The following is a 20,306-nucleotide window of genomic DNA, read 5'->3' on the forward strand; positions in this document are numbered from 1 at the left end:
GGGAGTGCACAGGCACACTGCAAGATGTCCAACCTCCTACCTAGTCACATACACTGAAGGTTCAGGATCCCTTGATCCTTACTTTATTTTTTTCCCCAAAAACAAGAGCTATGACAGAAGCCAACAGGAGGTGGGGGGGGAAATCTCACTGTTAACAGTTCTATCTCCTTCTTGCCTTCCTACATCACAAGTCTTTCCCTCTCTGCCCGTAGCCTTCCCTATCACACAAAAATTATTCCCTAACAGGCTTTACATTTGCCACTGTTCAGTTCCATGGCATTACCAGGAAACAGAAAATGTGAAAAGGCAACAATATTCTTTTTTCACTGTAAATAATACTTAATTTCTTAGGTCTCCAAAAAGATCAGAAGTTGTACTAACTCTGAGGTTAGCTTTCAAAAAATAAAACCTTTTCCTTTACAAGATTCCAGAAACAGATGCTGCAGAAAAATTCATTTTCTCATTACTTTCACTGGAGAGCTTCAGTGAGAATCGGAGATAGTCACCACTTCCTACCATTTGATCTTTGACATATTTTTTCTTCCACTTCCTGAAAAGAGGAGGTGATTCCACTTTCCCCAAAAACTCATTTCCTTCCCAAAGTGAGAAAAGAAAGATGGTGACTATTCTGAAGTGGCTGAATTGTGAGGTTTCTATTGAGAAAGAAATGGCTTGTGTGACAGGAAAAGAAAAAAAAAAGAAAAAGAAAAAAGTTGCTAAATATATTAGGAGAAAATCATTATTAACTGAAACGTGTCCTAAAAGTCACTGCTGTGTCTAATCTGCAAAATAACCAGCTGAAGGAACAATCATTGAAGCATATGCTGCTTAGTTTCCCCAGCAGTACGGGGACATTCTGATTCTTTGCATCATTACAATAAAATATATATACACAGATCAGTGCCCAGTATTTGTAATACAGCAAATCACATGGCATCTCATAGAGGCACTCAAGTGTTCTGCGCCACAGTTCCTTCCCTATCACAGACTCAATCTACATGCCTATGAAGTGATGTTTTTTCAGCAATTGCTTTTTGGTCACGTAACAGAGGAGTTTCAGGGCCCTAAGAATATGGGATATAGAGCTAAAATTAAGGTTGACCCTACATATCAAAGCCAGCACTGTATTTTCAAAGTCAAAGTTTAAAAGAAGTCAAACCATGGTATGATAGGGTTAACAATCAGCTGGGAGCTGTGTATTAATTGCACTGCATATGCTCTAACTGTGCATTTTCATATGCGGCAATACTTGCTTGAAGGTAACAACAATCATCTGTGTCATTCTTGAAGATACTAATTTCATCTTAAATTCAAGTTTTATAGTATGTTCACTTACTCAATTGACCATAATCAATGCCTGTCTCTAACTCGTTTAATATTTTTAGAGCAATTCCAAGACCCAAGTAATTGCAAATGCGAAGTATAACTGTAGGTTCACCTGCATTTAGTTGATTTGAATATATAATTTTGTACTTTGTTTGTTATCAAGAGGTTGAAGCAACAGCTTCCACAATATGAAAATGAGACACTCCCTTCTCAAAGAAGCCACTATTTCTACCACAATAGTACATTCTTTCAAAGCACTGTGGAGACTGACCTCTTTTTCATCTGCCAACTGACAGCTACTTTCGATACGTAATTCTAAATCATTCAATTAGTCACAGAGCTAGCAACATCAAAGAAAGAACACAGAGAGGAGGGGAACACTAGAATCTAAACAAATCACATATTAAAAGGATATTCATGGTATACAACCTCAGTATTTAAGAGCAACGAAGATCCTCTGGCTCCAGTTCTACTTCTTGCACGTCCCCTCACTGTCTTTCCCAAAATGAAGCAAAAGTAAATAATCATGCTGCATGCTTTAAAACTGTGGTGGGTTGACCCTAGCCAGCAGCTAGGCACCCACACAGCCAGACCCAGTACAAAAAACTAAGAAAAATATCCAAAGTAGCCTATAGATTATTTATTTATTTCTATATCAACAGAAGCTGACTGCAATTTTTCTCCTCAAATTATCATATCTCTGTGCATTATGTAGAGACAAATTCTGAAACAGTATCTTGATATGTCTTGCATAGTGATGACACTATTGACACCTTAAGGAGTAGGAGTCTCCCAGGAGTACATGACAGAGCAGCTCCCTCCTCCACCCTAACGCTCCAGAAATAGACAAGCCATTGCTAGAAAGCATTTTTCAGAAAGCAGAGTTTTCTAAATACTTAATAAGGAGAAGAGAATAAGGAGGGGAGAAGCAACTGATTACTATTAAGCTGAACTTCAGAAGCTTAAAGAGACACAAACAAGGTTGAGAATTTTTAATTTAAAAGTGAGTATCGGTGCTTCCTAAATCTATAAAGCTTTAAGATCAGGATCAAAATGAAAATGGATTATTATGCTATATTAGACAGCTCTTTGTCTAGGTTATATGAATGTGTTTATTCCTCAAACTATCTTTAAATAACTATCCTGCAGGGATATGTGCTGTCTCAACTTTTGTAAAAGAAATCTAGACACAGCTTGGTAAATATATAGAATAAATGTGTTCCACTTCCTTTCCCCTTACCCGTTTTTCTCCTGCACACTGAAATCTAGCAACACCCAACGAGACAAGTATGTTTTCCACCAGTTCTTTTGCTTCTTCTTATAAGAAGGAAACTACAGTCCTTTTGGTTTCTGCGTAGCTATCAGGAAGAGCGCCTTTTTTTTTTTTTTCCTAAGCTGCAGTGATAGCTACGTTCCGCTGGGGCACCTCCGCTGAGCCCCTAGACCCGAGTGACAGGGGGACAGAAGGCTGAACGCGACCGAAGAGACCCAGCACCACCACTTGCCTTCCCCGTCGGCCCATTAGAGAGTGTCAACTACATGAACCCGGGGGGTGGTTCTCTCAAACTTTTGCGATGAACAGCATCATATACTTACTTCTACTTCATCATGGAGAAAAAAAGATGAGAGAAAAGGAATGAAGGACATGGGTTAATGTCACCTCCATTGTTTATAAATACAGAGAATATATATCCTGATTACGTTTTACACGCACTTCTAAAGTAACAGTAAAATCTAGATTTAGTGCAGTATTCAAGTTGCCTGGAAACTTCCGAGAAGGACAGAGTGCCTATTAAAAATATATAAAGATTTTCCCCAACACAACAACCTACGACAGAGCATTTCTACTGTATCTTGAAAGGTCATATACATTTCACATGTTGAACTACTTCTCCAGAGGGTCTTCCAGTAACTACTGAGCTACAAGAAGATTCACAGACTGAAAAGGCAGATAACCCTGCGGTTACATGTTGGCACATTCCCCTCCCTACAATTCCGGCATTTCACCGAGGTCAGAGAAAAGCTGTCACATAAAACGACATTATTTAGGGCTGTAACTAACAGCTAACATTCCCCCTCCCCCCCCCATACTGACATAGCCATAAAAGTCAAACACACGATTTAAAAAATAAAAAAAGAATGGCTAACCCTTATCTCCTTCAAAAGCGCCAAATACCACTGAGGAAGTGGAACAGGAGAGCCAAGTACGCAGCAGAAGTCCAACTGAAATACTTTTTTCAGAAATAAAAGGGACCCCCCCCAGCCCCCATCTTACACGCTTCTGCCCATGTCTTTCAGCTCATCCTCTTTTTTTTTTTCCTCACCGAGATTTCCATACTGGTCCCGATCAACTCTCCTGAACCTCCTTCCTCACCGCTTCTTCCCCAAGTCCCGGCAGCCCGGGCCCCCCTCCGCCAACCCCCGCGCTTCCCGCCGCCCTCCCCTCAGGCAGGAGCGCTCCCCTCAGCGCCCCCCCGTCGACACCCCCCACCGCCATAATCTCCCCCGGCCGCCCCGCTCACCGTTCCTCAGCTCGTGCTTGACGGTGAGGAGCGGCAGCTCCCCTTCCCCGGCCGGGCCCGAGGGTCCCTCCATGTTCTCACAGACGGGCGCTCCCCCGCCTCTGCCGCTCCCCTTGTGTGTGAGCGCGGAGGCGGGGGGGACGTCACCTGGCCCGAGGCAGATTTTATTTTCCAGGGGCGCTCCGGAGGAGAGGAGCCATGCAGGCGCGCTGGGGGCGGCGGGCGGCTGTTCTCCCCTCCGCCTTGGGGAAGACGGAAAAAAAAAAACCCACACCACCCAACAACAAACAGTTATTAAAATACAGGGAGGCACACGCACGTCGGCTTCCCTCCCCCGGCCCTCAGAGCCAGCCCATGTCCTCGCGGTTCCCCTCCCCCTTGCTCCGGCCGCCCTCCCCGCCCAACAGCAGGGAGCGGAGCGGAGCCGAGCCGAGCGGAGCCGAGCCGAGCGGAGCCGAGCCGAGCCCAGCGCGGCCCAGCCGGGACAGGCTGGGCGAGACGGGAGGAGGGGGCGCTGTGACGAGCGGCTCCTACTCAGGCGCTCGCGCCCCCTCCCTCCCCACCCGCCCGGCGCTCATTGGGCGCGCGCGCCCGCGAACCCCAGCGGCTGTTGGACAGAGAACGTTCTGCGTGCCTCCCCCCGCCCTTCCGCCGAGCGGCGCGTTCCCTCATTGGATCAGCGGCTGCGCCAATCGCTAGCTCCGCCCCCCGATTTCCCCCCAATCCTGCTACTCCCTAATCTTGTTTGTAAACATTCCCGCCCGCCTCTCCCACTCCCCCTCCTCGTGAGGGCGGGCGCTGGGTTGCCTAGATAAAAGGGAAGGCGCTGATTGACCACTGGAGCTGGCAATCATCTGAGGGAGCGGCGGTGGCGCCCTTCCCTCGCGTTACGGGCCCGTTCTATCGTACTTGCGGGGGGGGAAGCAGCCGTGGGCTTCCCCACTGGCAGTGGAGGCAGGGGGGAGCCGAGCAGAGCTCTAGCCTCGCGCGGGGGGAGGCGGCAGCGGGAGCGGGGACGAGGGTACCCCCTCGCCGAGGGACGCGACGGGGCAGGGAGGAGCGAGGGACGGCCGGGGGGGGGTTCCCGCAGGGTCCTGACCGCCCCCTGAACCTCCGCCTCCCCGCACGGCGCGGGCAGTGTGTGCGGGCCCACAGCGGCGGCCCGTCCGTGCGGCGCGGCGCGGCGCGGCTCGGCTCGGCTCGACTCGGCTCGGCTCGGCTCGGCTCGGCCGCCTCCTTGGGCTGGGGCAGCTGGAGAGCTGCCGCCGTCAGTGTGGCACGTCGGTACGTCCGCAGCGCTCAGCGCCGGGTGACAGCGCAGCGGCCGTGCGGTACGCGTTCGGGTCACGCGGGCTCCGGGGCCCTGCAAGATGAGGGCGTGGGTGGCGGGGCCCCCGGGCGGCGGGTGAGCGCAGGCCTGGCGCCGGGCTGCGCTGAGGGGGCTGCGGGGAGAGAGGCGCCCCGGGTCGCGCCTGACGCGGCCTTCGCCCTTAGGCGGGGCCGGGGGGCCCGACGGCCCGGGCTGGGGGAGCAGGCGACGTCCGCGGCCCGGCCGCAGGGCAGCGAGCGGAGCCGTCGTCTTGGGAGGTTGCAGAGGCTGAATTTACTGGAAGACAAAACAACCGTTGTGATCGCTGAACGGTCACAAAGCAAAGAGGAGCTTGCGTGGTTATGCCGGCTCGGGACGTGCTTGTTAGGGGGTTGCCTGCCTTGGCGTGCTGCGAGGCGGGAGTGGGAGAAGAGGCTGGGTGGGTATCTATGTACCCAGTTCACATTGCACTGCTTGGGGCGTTTTCATCTGGTTCTATTAGCTGCGTGGAACACACTGTCCCGACGGCGGGTTTTGATTTCGTTTTTAAGGAAGATGTGTTTTGAATCGTATTAGACCTGTTCATCTCACTTAAGCCTCTCAGTCTGTTATGTTTTGGAAGCAATCTGATATGTCTAAAGCAGTCCACATTTCCTCAGACAGATCACACAAATCACTTTTCTCTCCATTTCTTATTTACAGTAATTTCTGACCTTTTGCTTTTGAATGCTGTTGCTTCCTGTCCTTTGACACTGTATAACAAGATGCTAATTTGCAATGCCACGTCACATACAACAGCTGTGCTCATGCAGAGCCTGATTCCGGTACATCAAACATAAATGAAATAAAATGTCTTCTGTTAATCCTTTATTCACTTTCCAGTATTATATGTGTGTGTGTGTGTTTGTGTGCGTATATAAAAAAAATACATGTACATATATACATACACACATTTCTACAGTTTCCTGTAGAGAGCTTGAGTTGAACTATTTAAAGTTGATAAGAACTTTCTACTGTAGAATTGTTTAAATACCAAACTTCGTTTTTAGGGCGCTTTTGGGATTGGTTTTCTTCCCAGAAATTAAAAATACTATCTAAAGGTTTCATAGTATTCCTGGTAAAACTGTTGAAGGTGTTTTCCGCAGTTTTCCACTGCAGGTGTTCCGTTGAGGTATCTCCCTGTAGTATATGATACACATATAACTTCACTGAAAATGTCCATCCAGTTACTGCCTTTCCGACAGTATTATATCAAGACTATAAATACAAAAAGTCTGATCACAGAAGATGTTATCATACTGAAAAATAATTGATTCACTAACTTTTGTCACTTGATTTTAGAAGCCTCTCTATTGCAGAGACAGTAAATGTTACATCAGCATAATATTAAACTACAAAAGGGAAAATAATGAAAATAGAAAATGCAAAATAAACTGATAAAGTTCATTGTTAAATTAAATTTTTGCGTCTTTGTAACTAATGTCTCCTTTGTACAACTAGTGGGGAGTGTCAGTTTTACTTCTTTACAAGGAGTAACAACCACTTCTGATTATTCTGTGTCCGAGATGTTACATTTCAAAGAGACTAGTGCTGTATTTCATCCAGTGGCTCTACTAGCCTACACTTCGGACTAACTGTCCCTGGCAGCTTCAGAAGAGAGGAACTGAAATCTGACTCCACTCTGTTCCTTACTAGCACTCTGTGAGTGGAGCTGGCAATGAATCCAGTAGTTGCTAATAGTCTTGGTTTCAAATGTTCATAGCTTGACAGACTTTATCTGCTTATTTGCCGCAGGCTGAAACCTTCTCTTTTCTCCTTTTAAATTTCAGTTAAAACAGCTTTAAAGAATGAGGCGATAACCCTAAAACATCGAACCAAGGTTAATGATCCATTGTGGTAGCTGCTGACTATGCAAGACACAGTGATTACCCTGTAATATTTAGGTTTTTAAGTTGTGACTGGGCTTGGAAAGTACTATTGCATGAACTGAAAGTTCATTGTTATCACTGAGGGACCCGCTGATTTGCTTGCACCTTGGAAAAAGTAACGGAGCAACATGGTCATTCCATTTAAAAAATTAAGATTTTTTTACATAACAATCTCTCCAGTGTTAAAATATTTTTGCAGTGGGATTCTCGTGTCATATCCAGAAACAGCAAAGCAGCCCCACCAAATGCTTGGAAAGAATCCCACCTTTTGACAGACAAAAGAGCTATACTTGCACTGAAATCCTAAACCTCCTGTCGGTAGTCCATGAGTACAAGACTATGCTCAAGTTTTCATTTCAACTGAACTTTTGAGAGCAGTGGAGGATTAAACTTGGTCGTGTGCTTGATTTAAGTGGACCTACCTTCGGTGGAATGGTCCAGGCATAGTGGGCTGGTTTCATTACCTCCATCACCTTTGTCTTTGAAGCAGTATCACAAGGCTTTGTGGTTGTTTGTAAAAGGACATGGTTTTGTCTGCCTTAAGGGTAGACAGGATTTACAGGTAGGTGGAAACATACAGGCTACATCTGTACCAGAAAATAAAGCAGATTAGGACTTGTTCTTTAGGTGTCAGGCCAAGTGGCATGACATGGCGTGGCATAGCTCGCATGCACACAGCTAAATTCTTTCTCCTTCAAAACAGGGTGGCCTTTTCCATACTGCCTACTGGATTTATACAGATTGCAAACCGTTACTGAGCTATGCTAGCCCCCAACTTGTACAAGGGCATTGCCTGGGAGAGTACTAGTCAGGGGCCCAACCATTCCCAAAAGCATGCCAGCAGTCAGAATTATCAATAGTCATGTGCCAGTGCTCAGATTCTGCTTTTGTCCCATTTAAATCACTAACACAGACAATCACAGAGTCAGATGAGGGAGGAAATTTGGCTTGAGCCTGCAGCCAAAGCAGGCATGTGAAAGTACAGAAACAATGATGGGCTATAGACCCACAGGGAGTACAGAATGGTCTATAAGAAATTCCTTTATAGTTTGGAGAAGTAAAACCACCCTTGCTATGTAAACTCTGCTTTTAGAAGTGCAGCTCTGAGTGTAATTTAACTGACTGAAAATGTTATTTGCATTTTAAATACTCATTTATGTGTGTGCTATGACACAGAACAAAAAAATACTATTTGTATGATGTGCATTCAATAAATTACCTCTCCAATGTTAAAAGGAAAAATATTTGATGTAAAAACAATTAAAAACTATGGGGTGATGCAGAGCCAGTCTTTCTCCATAGTGTAAATGTTTTTTTTTTAAGTAGCATTCTTATGTTCATGTGTACGATAAGAGCAACCTGACAGGTCAATCAACCGACAATTCAATGTTTGGGCTGAGCGTGTGCTGCAAGTTTGGGAACATGGAGTAACAGAGTTCTAAAGATAGATGTCCCTTCTCTACCCCACAACACAACTGTTCAAAAATATGTGTATTTACTTGCCTTTCCTAATTGTGAAGAGAGGGAGGAAAAAATGTTGTGGGAAGTACCCACATGGAAAGATATTATTGAACTTCATTTAAGAAAAAGTGTCACAACATTTCCTTTCTGCTTCTAAAAGAGGTGGTGTGCCAAGCTGGTTTGAGGGCTGAGGTGAAATTGAAATGCTCAGTGTACAGACTTCTGAGAGGAAATGAGAGAGAGAGAAAGAGAGAAGAAAATGAGTGCTGTAGCTGCATACTTCCAGGGTGTCACAGCTTTACAGTTTTGAGGTACTTGACTGACTTTCTTTCTGAAGGGGAGCTGCATATGAAAAACGTAGTTTCTATGGAGCTGAAGTTGGAGGCATCTGGCGCTTTCTTATGGTCATTGAATTGTTACAGAAATAGGTGTTATTTTCAAAGTACAAATGTTGGAAAGCCAGATGATACAACATGTTCCCTTTAATCACTCCACAGAGAACATTTGCACAGTAAGGGAAAAAGAGGATCAAATTTTGGAAACCAAGAAATGGATTAGGGAAGGACTCCCCGTGAAAGACAGTCGTGACATGAAACAGCTTTTGTGTGAGATTTAGTAGAGTATTAGTTCTAGTTTCTAGTTTACATATATCCTCTGTGATTTTTTTTTAAATCTGCAACTGAACATTTTGTGCTTGATAACTGTCAGAAAAGTAGATTGGGTAGGTAAATTTGCTGTTTAAAGCATTTTTGTATGAAACTGCTCTGGCCAACAATTTTATCTCTCTAAAACCACTTAATGTCTTACCATGAAAGGAGAAGTTATGCTAAGCATCCAAGCCTAATAATTCTCTTAACGGAAGTGGTACAACTCTGTCAGGAAATGGATCGTTTCTTGAAAGACTGCATATAAGTGAAGATGTGTTACTGATTCTAGGGTTACATCTTTGATTAAACTTAAGCCCTGTTTCAGTTAGTGTTCATTTCTTCACTGAAAATTCATTTGTTTATTTTTTCTTCAGTTACAGTACAGTTACAACTAGTATTCCAGGCAACACTTTCAAAAGTTTAATTGTTAAAAATCTACATGGCTATAAAAGAGAAACAATAGAAATATTTGTTATGTTACTCAGTTTCTGATGAGGAAAAGAAAAATGAATGAACACTGTCCAGAGGGGAAAGGAAGCAGCACTATCTATTAAAACAGAAATAGGGGTTTATTTCAATTTCTGATCTGCTTAAATGCTTAGGCTAGGCAGAGATGGAATTTCTAGTTAATACAAAGAATTGACTTTGGATTTAATAACTCAGAGTTATTAAACCTCTGAGTAATCCTGACTGCAGTGTAATTAAACTCAAAATCCTTTTCAGAAGACTCACGTGAATTCTCACTATTTTGAAAATTGACTGTAAACTTTGGACAAGGGGACTTTAGAAAAGAGAAGCTAATCAAGATGATCTGAAACCTAGAGATGAGGAAATCAAAACTTTTAACTCAACATGGAGACCATGAGTACATCCTGATAGTTGCAGAAGCCATGCATCTGCTTTCCACCCCAAAGAAGGAAGAAAAACATGAGGAAAAAAGTGATTAAATGGCAGAGCTTAAAGGTATGCATTGTAGTTCTTAAAGAGAGCCTACCAAAAAGGAGGTAGGTGAAAAGAAGTGCCACATAAAATGAAGGGGGAAAGGCAGTTTTTGAAAAGCATAAATGAAAACTAAGAAGTTCATTTCCACAACTTTTTTTCTACTGACGTATTTAAAGATATTGCATCTGTTAAATTACCATGGAGCAAAAAAGAGATTTAATGATGTGAACAATATTGCAGAGATTCCTTTTTTCCTTTTCCCTTTACCTTGACAAAAGTTGTATGGTTATTGATTTTGAACCTACTCTTTTAAATTTACAAAGATAAGATGCTCCCATGAATTGAAATAACAGAAGAGAAAATCCTGAAACAGATGGATAGATAAAGAGAAATATATTCCAGACTCAGGTGGTGTATCTCCTGGAGTTTGGAAAAAACTTGGAGCTCCTCAGAAAAAATACAAAAACTCCCATTAGTTTCAAGTACTATATCAGGTGACTGGAAGGCACCTCTTAACATAGTGTAATATAATATTATGTAATATAATACAATATGATTTAATATAAGCAGCATTACAACTAAAAACTTCTTTAAAAGGACCAGGAAAAAGTTTTGACGAAAGATTTGATTTGAAAGATTACACTTAGTTTTAAAGAATAAAAAGAAAAAAGGATTATAAAAACAGTAGATAAACATGATTCTGTGAACACACACCAGATATAAAATACTACTGTGAAAAATCAGGTAGTAAACCCAGTATCTATAATAATAAATTACAAATTTTCAAATCTAAAATTTTTCAATCTAAAAAATGGGGATATTTAACTGAAGTTGCATAATTGACACTGGCACTGTAAACTGTATGACTTGGGAGTAGAGCTAACCGCTAACTGGTACTCAGCAATTCTATAATTTTGATACTGTTTTTCTTAAATTTTTCATCCCATATTGATTTATTGAGATACAGGATACAAACTAGGGTATGTCTAGCTCAGCATCCCGTCTCCAGCACTGGCCAATAGCAGCTGTGTAGTGTCATGACAAACTGTGGTAAGAAACTTCTAAGGTTTAAATATGCAGTCTATGAATAAAGACCTCCATTTGTTTGCTTTGAATTTGCCATTTGCTAGTTTCATCTGATGACCCGTAATGATTTAGTTAAAAAAGAGAGTGAAGAATCGTTACCTTTTATCTCCTCCATGCTTTTGTTGGACCTGCCCCTATTTCATAGGCAAACCTGGAATTTGAAGCACTAGTCCCCCCCGCCTCAAAATGTCCAATAAAATATTTACTGTAGGTACAGGTTATGCACCAGGCACTAGCAGTTCTTTGAGCTTTCAGTAATCCATGCACAGCCTCATTTCTTTCATTTTTCTTAGGTAAAGGGTTTATAGGGGAAACTGAGGTTATTTAGACATTAGAACCCTCAGTTTCAATAGACCTCTTTTCTCTTCTAATGTGAAGTGTTTGCTGTGACAGTCTTTTAAGAGGATATCAAAACCCCAGTTGGTCAGAAGGCATTTTACACTCCTTTTGTAAATTCCTCAGGATTTGCATTTTCTCTGAAGCGTTAGACTTCTATGCAAAGAAATGTCCCATTAAGCAATTTTCCTCTGGCTGCCATTTATTAAGTCTGGCTAAGAGTAAGGTTTGGCATCCTCCTCCTTACAACATGTCACATTCAAAGTTACTTTTCTGTTGTGACTGCTTGTTAACATATTGATGAGGAACATTGCAGCAGTGCAGATTATTGACATTTTAAATAACTCCATTAACTCTGAGCTACTTCAACCCCCTCACCCCCCGGCATTTTCTGGGATTTAATGAAGGTTTACACTACATCTCTCTCCAGCTTCAAAAGAACACATTCCTATTCAACCAGATTTTATTACACCAAATCCACCATGTCATTATAGAAACTCTGTAAGTGATTTGCTTCCCATTGGACTCAGTGTTGCCTTCCTACGACTCTAGTGAGATGCATCTTCAAAATGGGAAGTCAAATGAGGCGAACCCCACAGATTCTTAGAAGTACTTGTAATATGTAGAGAAGTTAGGGTATGATTTCAACTTAATCACTCGTTCTCTGAGTAACATATATCTGCAACGTAGCCTAATGATGTCTTCCCACCAAAGCATTTGGTTTTGGGTGGTAGTGGGTTGCTGTGAGATGCTTTTCATTATTTTCCTAAGTCTTTAGATAATAAATTGGTTAAACTCTTCCACCGTGTGACAATATTTTTCTTTAGAAAGCTATGCAGTCTATCCAGACCAGGACCATGCTTTCTGTAGCCTTTTATGTACCCTTTCTGACTTCAGATACCCCATGAAAAAGTAATCATTCCTCCTCTAAGGCAACAGTTGCCTAATCTTCCCAGTGCCTCTCTTTCTCTGCAGAAGTAAATGCCTTCTCACCTCACCTACACGCCCCAGGAGAGCAGCCTTCCCCCCCACTCCCTGCCTCTGCTACAGTAGCAGCAACATTCATTTGTCTTCAGTTGCACAGGCAAGGATGTTATTGTCACAGTTGCAGGTAATGCTGCGCATCTGCACATCATCACTCATCTCTTCCTTTTAATGCTTTTACCTCTCTCGGCTGGAGCTTCACAGTGCATCCTCTTACATAGTTGAAGCTTTGGGCTACAATTCAATCTATTTTGGCCCTATTGATTTGGTTGTTCTGTTTGAGATTCTTAAAAGTGACAAATACAGAAATCATATAGTCTTACTAAAACAGAGCCTTGTCTAGAATAACAATAAACCCAAAACATTTAAAGAAAGTCTACCTATCCATCTTATTAATAATCTTACTATCCCCTGTTCATAGAATGTTCATTGCTAATCTTTAGCTATTTACTTCAGAAAGGCTTATCTCTTGCCTTTCCTGGTTATTTGCTTGTCTTGCATCTACCTATTAAGTCCACATATTCCTGCAGTAAATATCCCAGCAGTCAAGTTACCTACAATTTGCATCAGATGTTTCAAAGAAGCCACAAACGTGTTCTGATTTATTACAAAAAGATCTAATGAATTAATTCTAAATGCTATTTTATAGGTGGTATTGAGTTTATTTTCAGCAGGAGTTTCGATCTATGATTGAAAACATATGCTTATGCTTTTAGTCACAGGACGAGTGTTCAGTGCAAGTAAGAGACTGCATCACACTGCAGTAATGCTGAAGAGCCCTTGCTATAGATTGGCACCCCTTTGTGCTGAGCAATATACAGACTCAGAACAAAAAGGTGCCCCCCAAAATTTCTCATTAATGTGCTATGATAAAGGCCCTTAGAGCACGACGGAAAACTGGGAAAACTTTTACTTTTTCACTGAAGCTGATAATTACTATAAAGGTCAGAAATTGGTTGTCCATCAAAAATACATGTCTAACGGGAACAAAATGGGCCATCTATAAGCATGGTATCCTCTCTATTCCTGTTTATTTTTAAGAAAGACATTTGAGATGTGTGACTTCTGCAGGGCGCATTAACCCAAGGTCACTGAAGTTAGATGCATGTCTGTTAATATTCTTAGCTGGTTTTAATATACATAGATTATATCCTAAACAATGCCCGCTTAATACACTTTGTTGTGCGTATTTTCTTTTGTATACTTAGTAACCATGGAAAAGTCACATACAGATCATTCTATTCTGTGAACTATAAGATACTCACTTTGGACTGTCTTTTATTCTGTTAAATGTATGCAGTCTTGAAATAACTCTCTTTAATTGAGACCAGTTTGCTTTATGTGATCAACCATGGAATGAATGCATATATATATTATATATATACGCACACACTTTTTTTTGCCTAGAGTTTGAAACCAAATACTGATCACAATAGTTTCCTTCTTCAAAAGGAATGGAAAATACTGCATAATATTTTCCAAACTGAAGCTGGATCTACTCAGAATGCTTAGGTTTTAAACTTTCCAGTAAATGGGGGGAAAAAAAAAGCATGTTTATTGTTTGATCAGGAAGACACAGATTTGCTAATTTTTATCTATGGTTTCATATTCTTTTATATGCCTTCTGGTCAACTATATTTGCGATGTCAAGCAAGAAAGTCTCACATCTTTCCAGTCTTGTATTTTCATGCTCCAGTGAACTTGCATTATTTCTGACAGTTTTGCCATGGACACAATGATTGTATATCTCATATATCTGCAGTTTGAAGTGCTTAATAGATTCAAAATTAGCCTTGTATAGCAAACTTTCTATGTCAAAGTTGGTTAATTTACAAAGACAAGTGTTATGAGAATAGAGAAGAGATTTCCATTAGGGAAATCTATCAGTAGAGAATGGAGTTTGAAAGTCATTAGCTACCATCATCTTTTCAAATGTTTTAGTAGCAGCAACTATGTTTTTTAATAGCAGTCTTCTACTGCTCCACCAGTCTGACTGGAAATCATAGCAGGTTCTAGTAACTGATGCCTGTTCATCTTCCTTTTAGCTGATTAAAATCCTCTCTCTTCTTTCTGTAGTGAGAAACACCTTCAACCTATATTAAATTATAATGTTCTTCCATCTTTGCATATTATTAAAAATACTCCCTGATAGGTATGATATAGCAATATATCATACAATATACCCTGCTCTATATGATTTTTGTTTGTTTTTATTTCCAAGTACTTGAGCAATTATCTCTTTTGTAAATTTATCTTTTTCTGTCCAGAAATGCTGATCCTAAATACTCACTCCATTTTCAAAATTCTCGGTGGTCCCAGAAATGTGTCTTCATACTAATTATATTAAAAGAGAAGCTAGCTAAATACGCGTAGGTTTGAACCAAACTCACTACTCCCTTTCCCCCACAATCAAATCCCCACACATTTGACTAATCTTTTGGAGAGAAAACCCATAGATTTTCACAGTTCAGTTTTTGCAAATGTGAATGCTCTATTTTAATTGTACATTTAGACTTGGAGGCCATTAATGCAAGCTGCTGAGTGCTTTTAATTTGTCTTGTCTTTTTTCATAATACTGTGTAGTCTGACCCTTCTTTGGGAGAAGATATTGCCGGTAATAGCTAATTAATTGTATTTGGAACACTCTTTAGATGCTTGTCTCAAGAGGATATATATTTATGGAATTAGGATTAAAGGAGTGTCTGTTTTTAGATTGCATTCTAATATAGTTTAGTTACTTTTAAATATATTAGCTTTGGAACTGGAATCCATGCAAAATTCTTGGGTTTTGCATCTAGACAGTTCCCCAAGTAAATTAATTTAGGAGGTAGCTACTGGAATCCATATGATATGCTGCAAACTGCCGTTATATGGGATAAAGTCCACTTGGCTATCGGTTTTTATGTTAACCTCTACAAACAAAGAGATCACCCTTAGCTCCGAAGTCCTGAATCGCAGGTCATGGAATGCTGGAAGAATACACCAGCTAAGTTTTGTCAATATTTGCTCTGATTTTAAACTCTTCCATAGGTATGCATTATTGGCCACTATGAAGTTTACGATACTGGGCTTGATGTAGCTTTAATCCTGTCTTCTGAAGAATACTGTTGTAATAATATTTTTAATTATTTGGAGTTTATTCATGCATTAATCCACACCATGAAACTCTTAAGGCACTATGATGTAATGGAAAGTGAAAATCCATTTCAGAGAGGGAGGGAAATTCAGCCAGATCAAAACCTAATGCTTAAAAAAGCCAAGAGTCTTTTCCCATTTGAAAATAAAATAAGACAAAACTTAGCACACTCTCCATACTTAGGATGTATTATAAGTTATGTGAAAAAAAATCCAAGAACAAAAATGGTTATTTGAAACTTAATATCTTAAAGCACCTCCTAAATAGAAGCTATGGAATTTTAAGGTACATTATTGCAATTGCCTATCTGGCATGTATACAGAAAACAGAAAAAAGGATCAATAGTTGCTAAGCAGACGAAAAAAGAGCTAAACCTTATTTCTGAACTGTAGGCTTCATCAATACTAATTATGACTTATATCAAGGGTGTTACCTTGTTCCATACAAGTGTTTATAAAAAGCGTGTGTATTGCTTATATCTTTTTCTGTCTTTACTGTAAACTAACTTTTCTCTTCTGTCACATCTTTCTTTACTCAGATCTGTGTATAGTATATGGCTTGTATGCAAACACTTATGCAGATGAAGTACAAAACAGCAAATATTTAAGCACTTCATCTGTCCTTGAACTCAGTAGGACTACTTATCTACTTATCTCTGTTACTTATATTCATAGAAGCACTATAGGTTTGAGTCCTCAAACTGTAAGCTCTGAGACAAGGTTTTATGCATATTACCTCAACCATATCTGGGAACAAAACCCTAAATAAATAAATAAACAAACAAAAAACAGTAATAGCTTAAATTTTGTTGCTTCTATACAAAATATGCGCTCAAATCTGTATTAAAATGGAATTTTGGAAGTAGAGCACACCAAGATATACCAACCTCTGTATCTTATTTATATTTTTAAAATATAAAATGAGGCAATAGATGTGTAAGACATTTTCAGCCCTTACCTTCTTATTGTTTGGTAATGAAAATCAAAATGATGACATTAACATCTCTTTCAAGTCAGCTAACTGATGCTGCAGCATTATGAGTCATCTCTTTAACACCGAGCTGCTTTTGAAAAAAAAAATATTTTAATGGTGATAAAAGGTATGAGGGTGATAGGCCTGCAGGTCTTACTCTATTTACCCACAGAACATAGGGAAAAGCAGTAAAAGTTCAGGATTAATTCTATGAGCAAGAAAGGTGAACTTGTGTATTTTTTCAAATTCTTGAGTTCTCCGCTGAAACCTGCACATGAAGGCAGCGGTTTGAGATACTCTGTCTGCTGTAACTGCATTGAACACAGTAGTGTATTGTATAAGCCAGTGAATAGCTAACAGAGTGACAGCATCCGATGCCTGACCTAGTCTGTAACCAGAAGCTTATATGAGAAGTTCTTTGCATGACCTGTCTTAGGACCCAAGCCTAACAGAGCTCCTAAACTTCTCCCTCGCTCTTGTTGCACAGCCATGGCGCTGCTGCCGCCAATGGTGACGCTCTGAGGATACCATGATAGACTGACTGCATCAGAACCATCCACATGCTGTGGGGTCAGGCTATCCAGGACAGTTTGATAAGGGCTGTATCCTTTCCCTCAATTTAAAAGTGTAAGGTAATTGGGGATTTCCTTTTCAGAACGCAATGCTTCAGTTCAAGCCCATCTTTTTTCTAGACAGTAGGCACCATTGCAGCCTATGTCTATAGGGTAACTCATTCTCTGCTTCATCAAGGATTACTCTGGTGGATGAGGACAGTTGCCCAGTGGGACTACATCATATGCTGGTCTTGAATGACTGTTGTGTTCAGAAATGGAGAGGGCAACTGGAGGCACTGTTGATACTCTGCAGCACCAACACACCTCTCTTCCTATGGTCAGTGTGATTGCCGTTTGTCTATAAAACTAGTTCATTCCTTATTCCTACAGATGACTGGACAATCAGGTCAGTGTAGCAACACTCATTTGCTTGGTTGAACTGCCACATCATCCAGGTCTTCCATCCCCCATGTTACTGCCAAGCTGAGGTCCTCAAAGGTTCACGTGGCATAGAGTCTCATATTGTCTCTGTACAGGCAGGGGAAGAAGATCTATGAATGATGTACAGATCTTCATTTGGGTCCCACCACAAGGGGCTTTGACTGTTCAGGATTATAGCTCACTGATTCTGCAAGTTCTTGTTCACAAGTTCAAGGACGGTGAACATTGTCATTGATGATATATGGGCTCTGTGATGCAGTTTGCCAAATAAGTATGTAACATCTGTGGTTTCTAGAGCTTGAGCATCTTCACTAGGGACAAAGCAGCACTCTCTTCTCCATAGAGACTGTGGTCATTGTCAGCCTTAGAGTATACGTCTGATTGTTGATATTACTGCTTATCACTGTTCCTTTTCATCATGCTGCTATACTCAGTGTTGGTCAGTCAGGCCCTGAGCTCTTGCAAGTAGAGTGCAAATGTGTCTGCAGGTGCGTGGCTGCACCAAGCAGACCATCAAGGGCAGTTTCCAGATCATGACAACTATAGTTGCCACATAGTACCATAGTTGTCAAGTATGCAGTAATGAAAACATAGTAATGCAGCCATAACTTGTCTGAAACTTCATGGAGCCCTTCCAATTGGAATGGATGCCGCAGAACAAAGCTGTCCAGGCATCCTTGATGCAGATTAACATTTAATAAGTGGGCAGCGTGGATGCTCTAAGATAAAATAGCAGTCCAAGTGCACACCATTTGCCATCACATAGCACAGTTGCTAACAGCACTTTATCTACACTTACCCCTGGAAGTTGCAGTGAGGTATTCTTGCAGAGCCTGCCGCTGATTCACCTGGTTATCCAAATAGCACTGCTTAAGCCAGGAGTTCCATCAGGGAAATGATGCTTGGTCCTTTTGAGCTGTTCACAGTACTTCTTGGTCTAAGAGCTTAAGGAAGCAGTGGAACAATGAAAGTCAGTATCTCTCCATCAGAGGTATTTGTGGATGCAAAGATGTTTGTGCTTGGTAGTGTTTGGAGAGGTACAATTCACTGGAGGTTCCCCAGACACAGCCTACTGAGACATCCACATTTCAAGGATGTCTGTGTATCTTTGTGTAAATACATAGGCTGCAGTCATTCCTTTAGTAACATATCTGAGGAGAATTGCTTGGTGAGGAGCAATGGATGGTGGCAGACGTGAACCCAAAAGAAATGGCATAATCCTGGGGGTGGCCTGAATGACCTGATAGCAGGAGCATGGCACATTTTTTTGGGAGCATGGTACTATTTTTATGGTGTGTAGGGAGCAGAACATCACTCAACTGCTTACCTCCAGATGGAATTCCTTGGGGGGAACGGGCACCCCGTCAGCTCTGTGACCATGCATGATGTGACTGGGTGTAACCTAGGCGGTGACATACTTTCTTATCAAAATAAGCACCTGTCACTGCTGCCTTGCAAACAAAGCAGTACAAGTCACTGTACTTTGTCCTATGGACTTCCACTTTCATTCTGCATGAGTAAGACTGGGAAGAAAATTTTCCTCACTTTAAGAATTTTTATCCAGTCGATGCTCATCGCCTTGGCTCCAATGCACAGTACTCTGCTGGCTGGCCAGTGCTGCTTTGAGGGGTGGGGGAGAGGCTGACATTGGTGGCCTGCAGGCAGGGTCCTCCTGCAACCTTGGGCTGTCTCAGTGCCAGATGAGGCCAAGATAGAGAACTGGTGGCTGGATCCAGCCCTGAGAATTGTGGAGCAATTCTAAAGATCTTCTGTAGCTCAATGTAGATTGGGAAATTATATTTAAATGCCACCCTCATGTTTTTTTCAATTTCTTGAAGTTGAATAAGCACTTCTTGTCATCTTATACGAAAACAACCTCTGGTAGATCATTTGCTGTCTCTTCTTACTGCAGCTGGTGAGTATTCCTGTCAGCAAAGTCAAAGGCATGAAAGTGGCATTTTTGAATCTCAATAAAGGTCTTTGTCTCCTCTTACATGTGTACCATATCTTGCCAAAGGTGCACATAAATGAGGTGGCTGTTCTAAAGCTTGTTGGTCATGTGTTTTTGTAAGATGATGGGACAGGGTATGCAGGTATTAGGGTATGACCCAAAGGGTTGGAAGGGTGTATGAAGTCACGAGGCCTCATCCTTTGCAGAATAAAAAAGCCTAAACAACCAAGATCTTGCACAGATTGTGCCCATGCAAGGGCAGGGCCCTGGTGTGAACTATTCTCTAGTCTCTGTCCATGCTGGAGTGTGCCCAGAGAAGGGCAACGAGGCTGGTGGAGGGTCTGGAGAACAAGGCTTATGAGGAGCAGCTGATGAAACTGGGGTTGTTTAGCCTGGAGAAAAGGAGGCTGAGGGGAGACCTCATCGCTCTCTACAACTCCCTGAAAGGAGGTTGTAGCGAGGTGGGTGTTGGTCTCTTCTCCCAAGTAACAAGCAATAGGACGAGAGGAAATGGCCTCAAGTTGCGCCAGGGGAGGTTTAGATTGGACATGAGGAAAAATGTCTTTACTGAAAGAGTGGTTAAACATTGGACCAGGCTGCCCAGGGAAGTGGTTGAGTCCCCATCCCTGGAAGTATTTAAAAGACGTGTAGATGAGGCGCTTAGGGACATGGTTTAGTGGGCATGGTGGTGTTGGGTCGGCGGTTGGACTA

General features: G+C 41.8%; 2 protein-coding genes across 13 annotated transcripts in view; one reads left to right on the plus strand and one right to left on the minus strand.

Moving 5' to 3' along the window:
• Positions 1-4,170, minus strand: part of RPS6KA5 (ribosomal protein S6 kinase A5) — an 84,914-nt gene extending 80,744 nt beyond the window's left edge. Inside the window, exon 1 of one of the 2 annotated variants that reach the window (XM_076345272.1) lies at positions 3,849-4,170. In XM_076345272.1, the coding sequence (XP_076201387.1) occupies positions 3,849-3,921 (73 nt within the window). In that variant the 5' untranslated portion in view covers positions 3,922-4,170. Of the gene's footprint in view, positions 1-3,650; positions 3,696-3,848 lie in introns of those variants that run through there. The other variant, XM_076345275.1, reaches the window with a different exon arrangement.
• Positions 4,171-5,025: 855 nt separating this feature from the next.
• The window catches only part of DGLUCY (D-glutamate cyclase), a 49,969-nt gene continuing 34,688 nt past the window's right edge, over positions 5,026-20,306 (plus strand). For 10 of the 11 annotated variants that reach the window (XR_012995948.1, XR_012995947.1, XM_076345281.1 and 7 more), the window contains exon 1: positions 5,026-5,132. The gene's annotated coding sequence lies outside the window, so the exon portion shown is untranslated. Of the gene's footprint in view, positions 5,180-20,306 lie in introns of all 11 variants that reach the window. The other variant, XM_076345280.1, reaches the window with a different exon arrangement.

The sequence above is a fragment of the Aptenodytes patagonicus genome, chromosome 7 (genome assembly GCF_965638725.1).
Source record: "Aptenodytes patagonicus chromosome 7, bAptPat1.pri.cur, whole genome shotgun sequence".
NCBI lineage: Eukaryota > Metazoa > Chordata > Aves > Sphenisciformes > Spheniscidae > Aptenodytes > Aptenodytes patagonicus.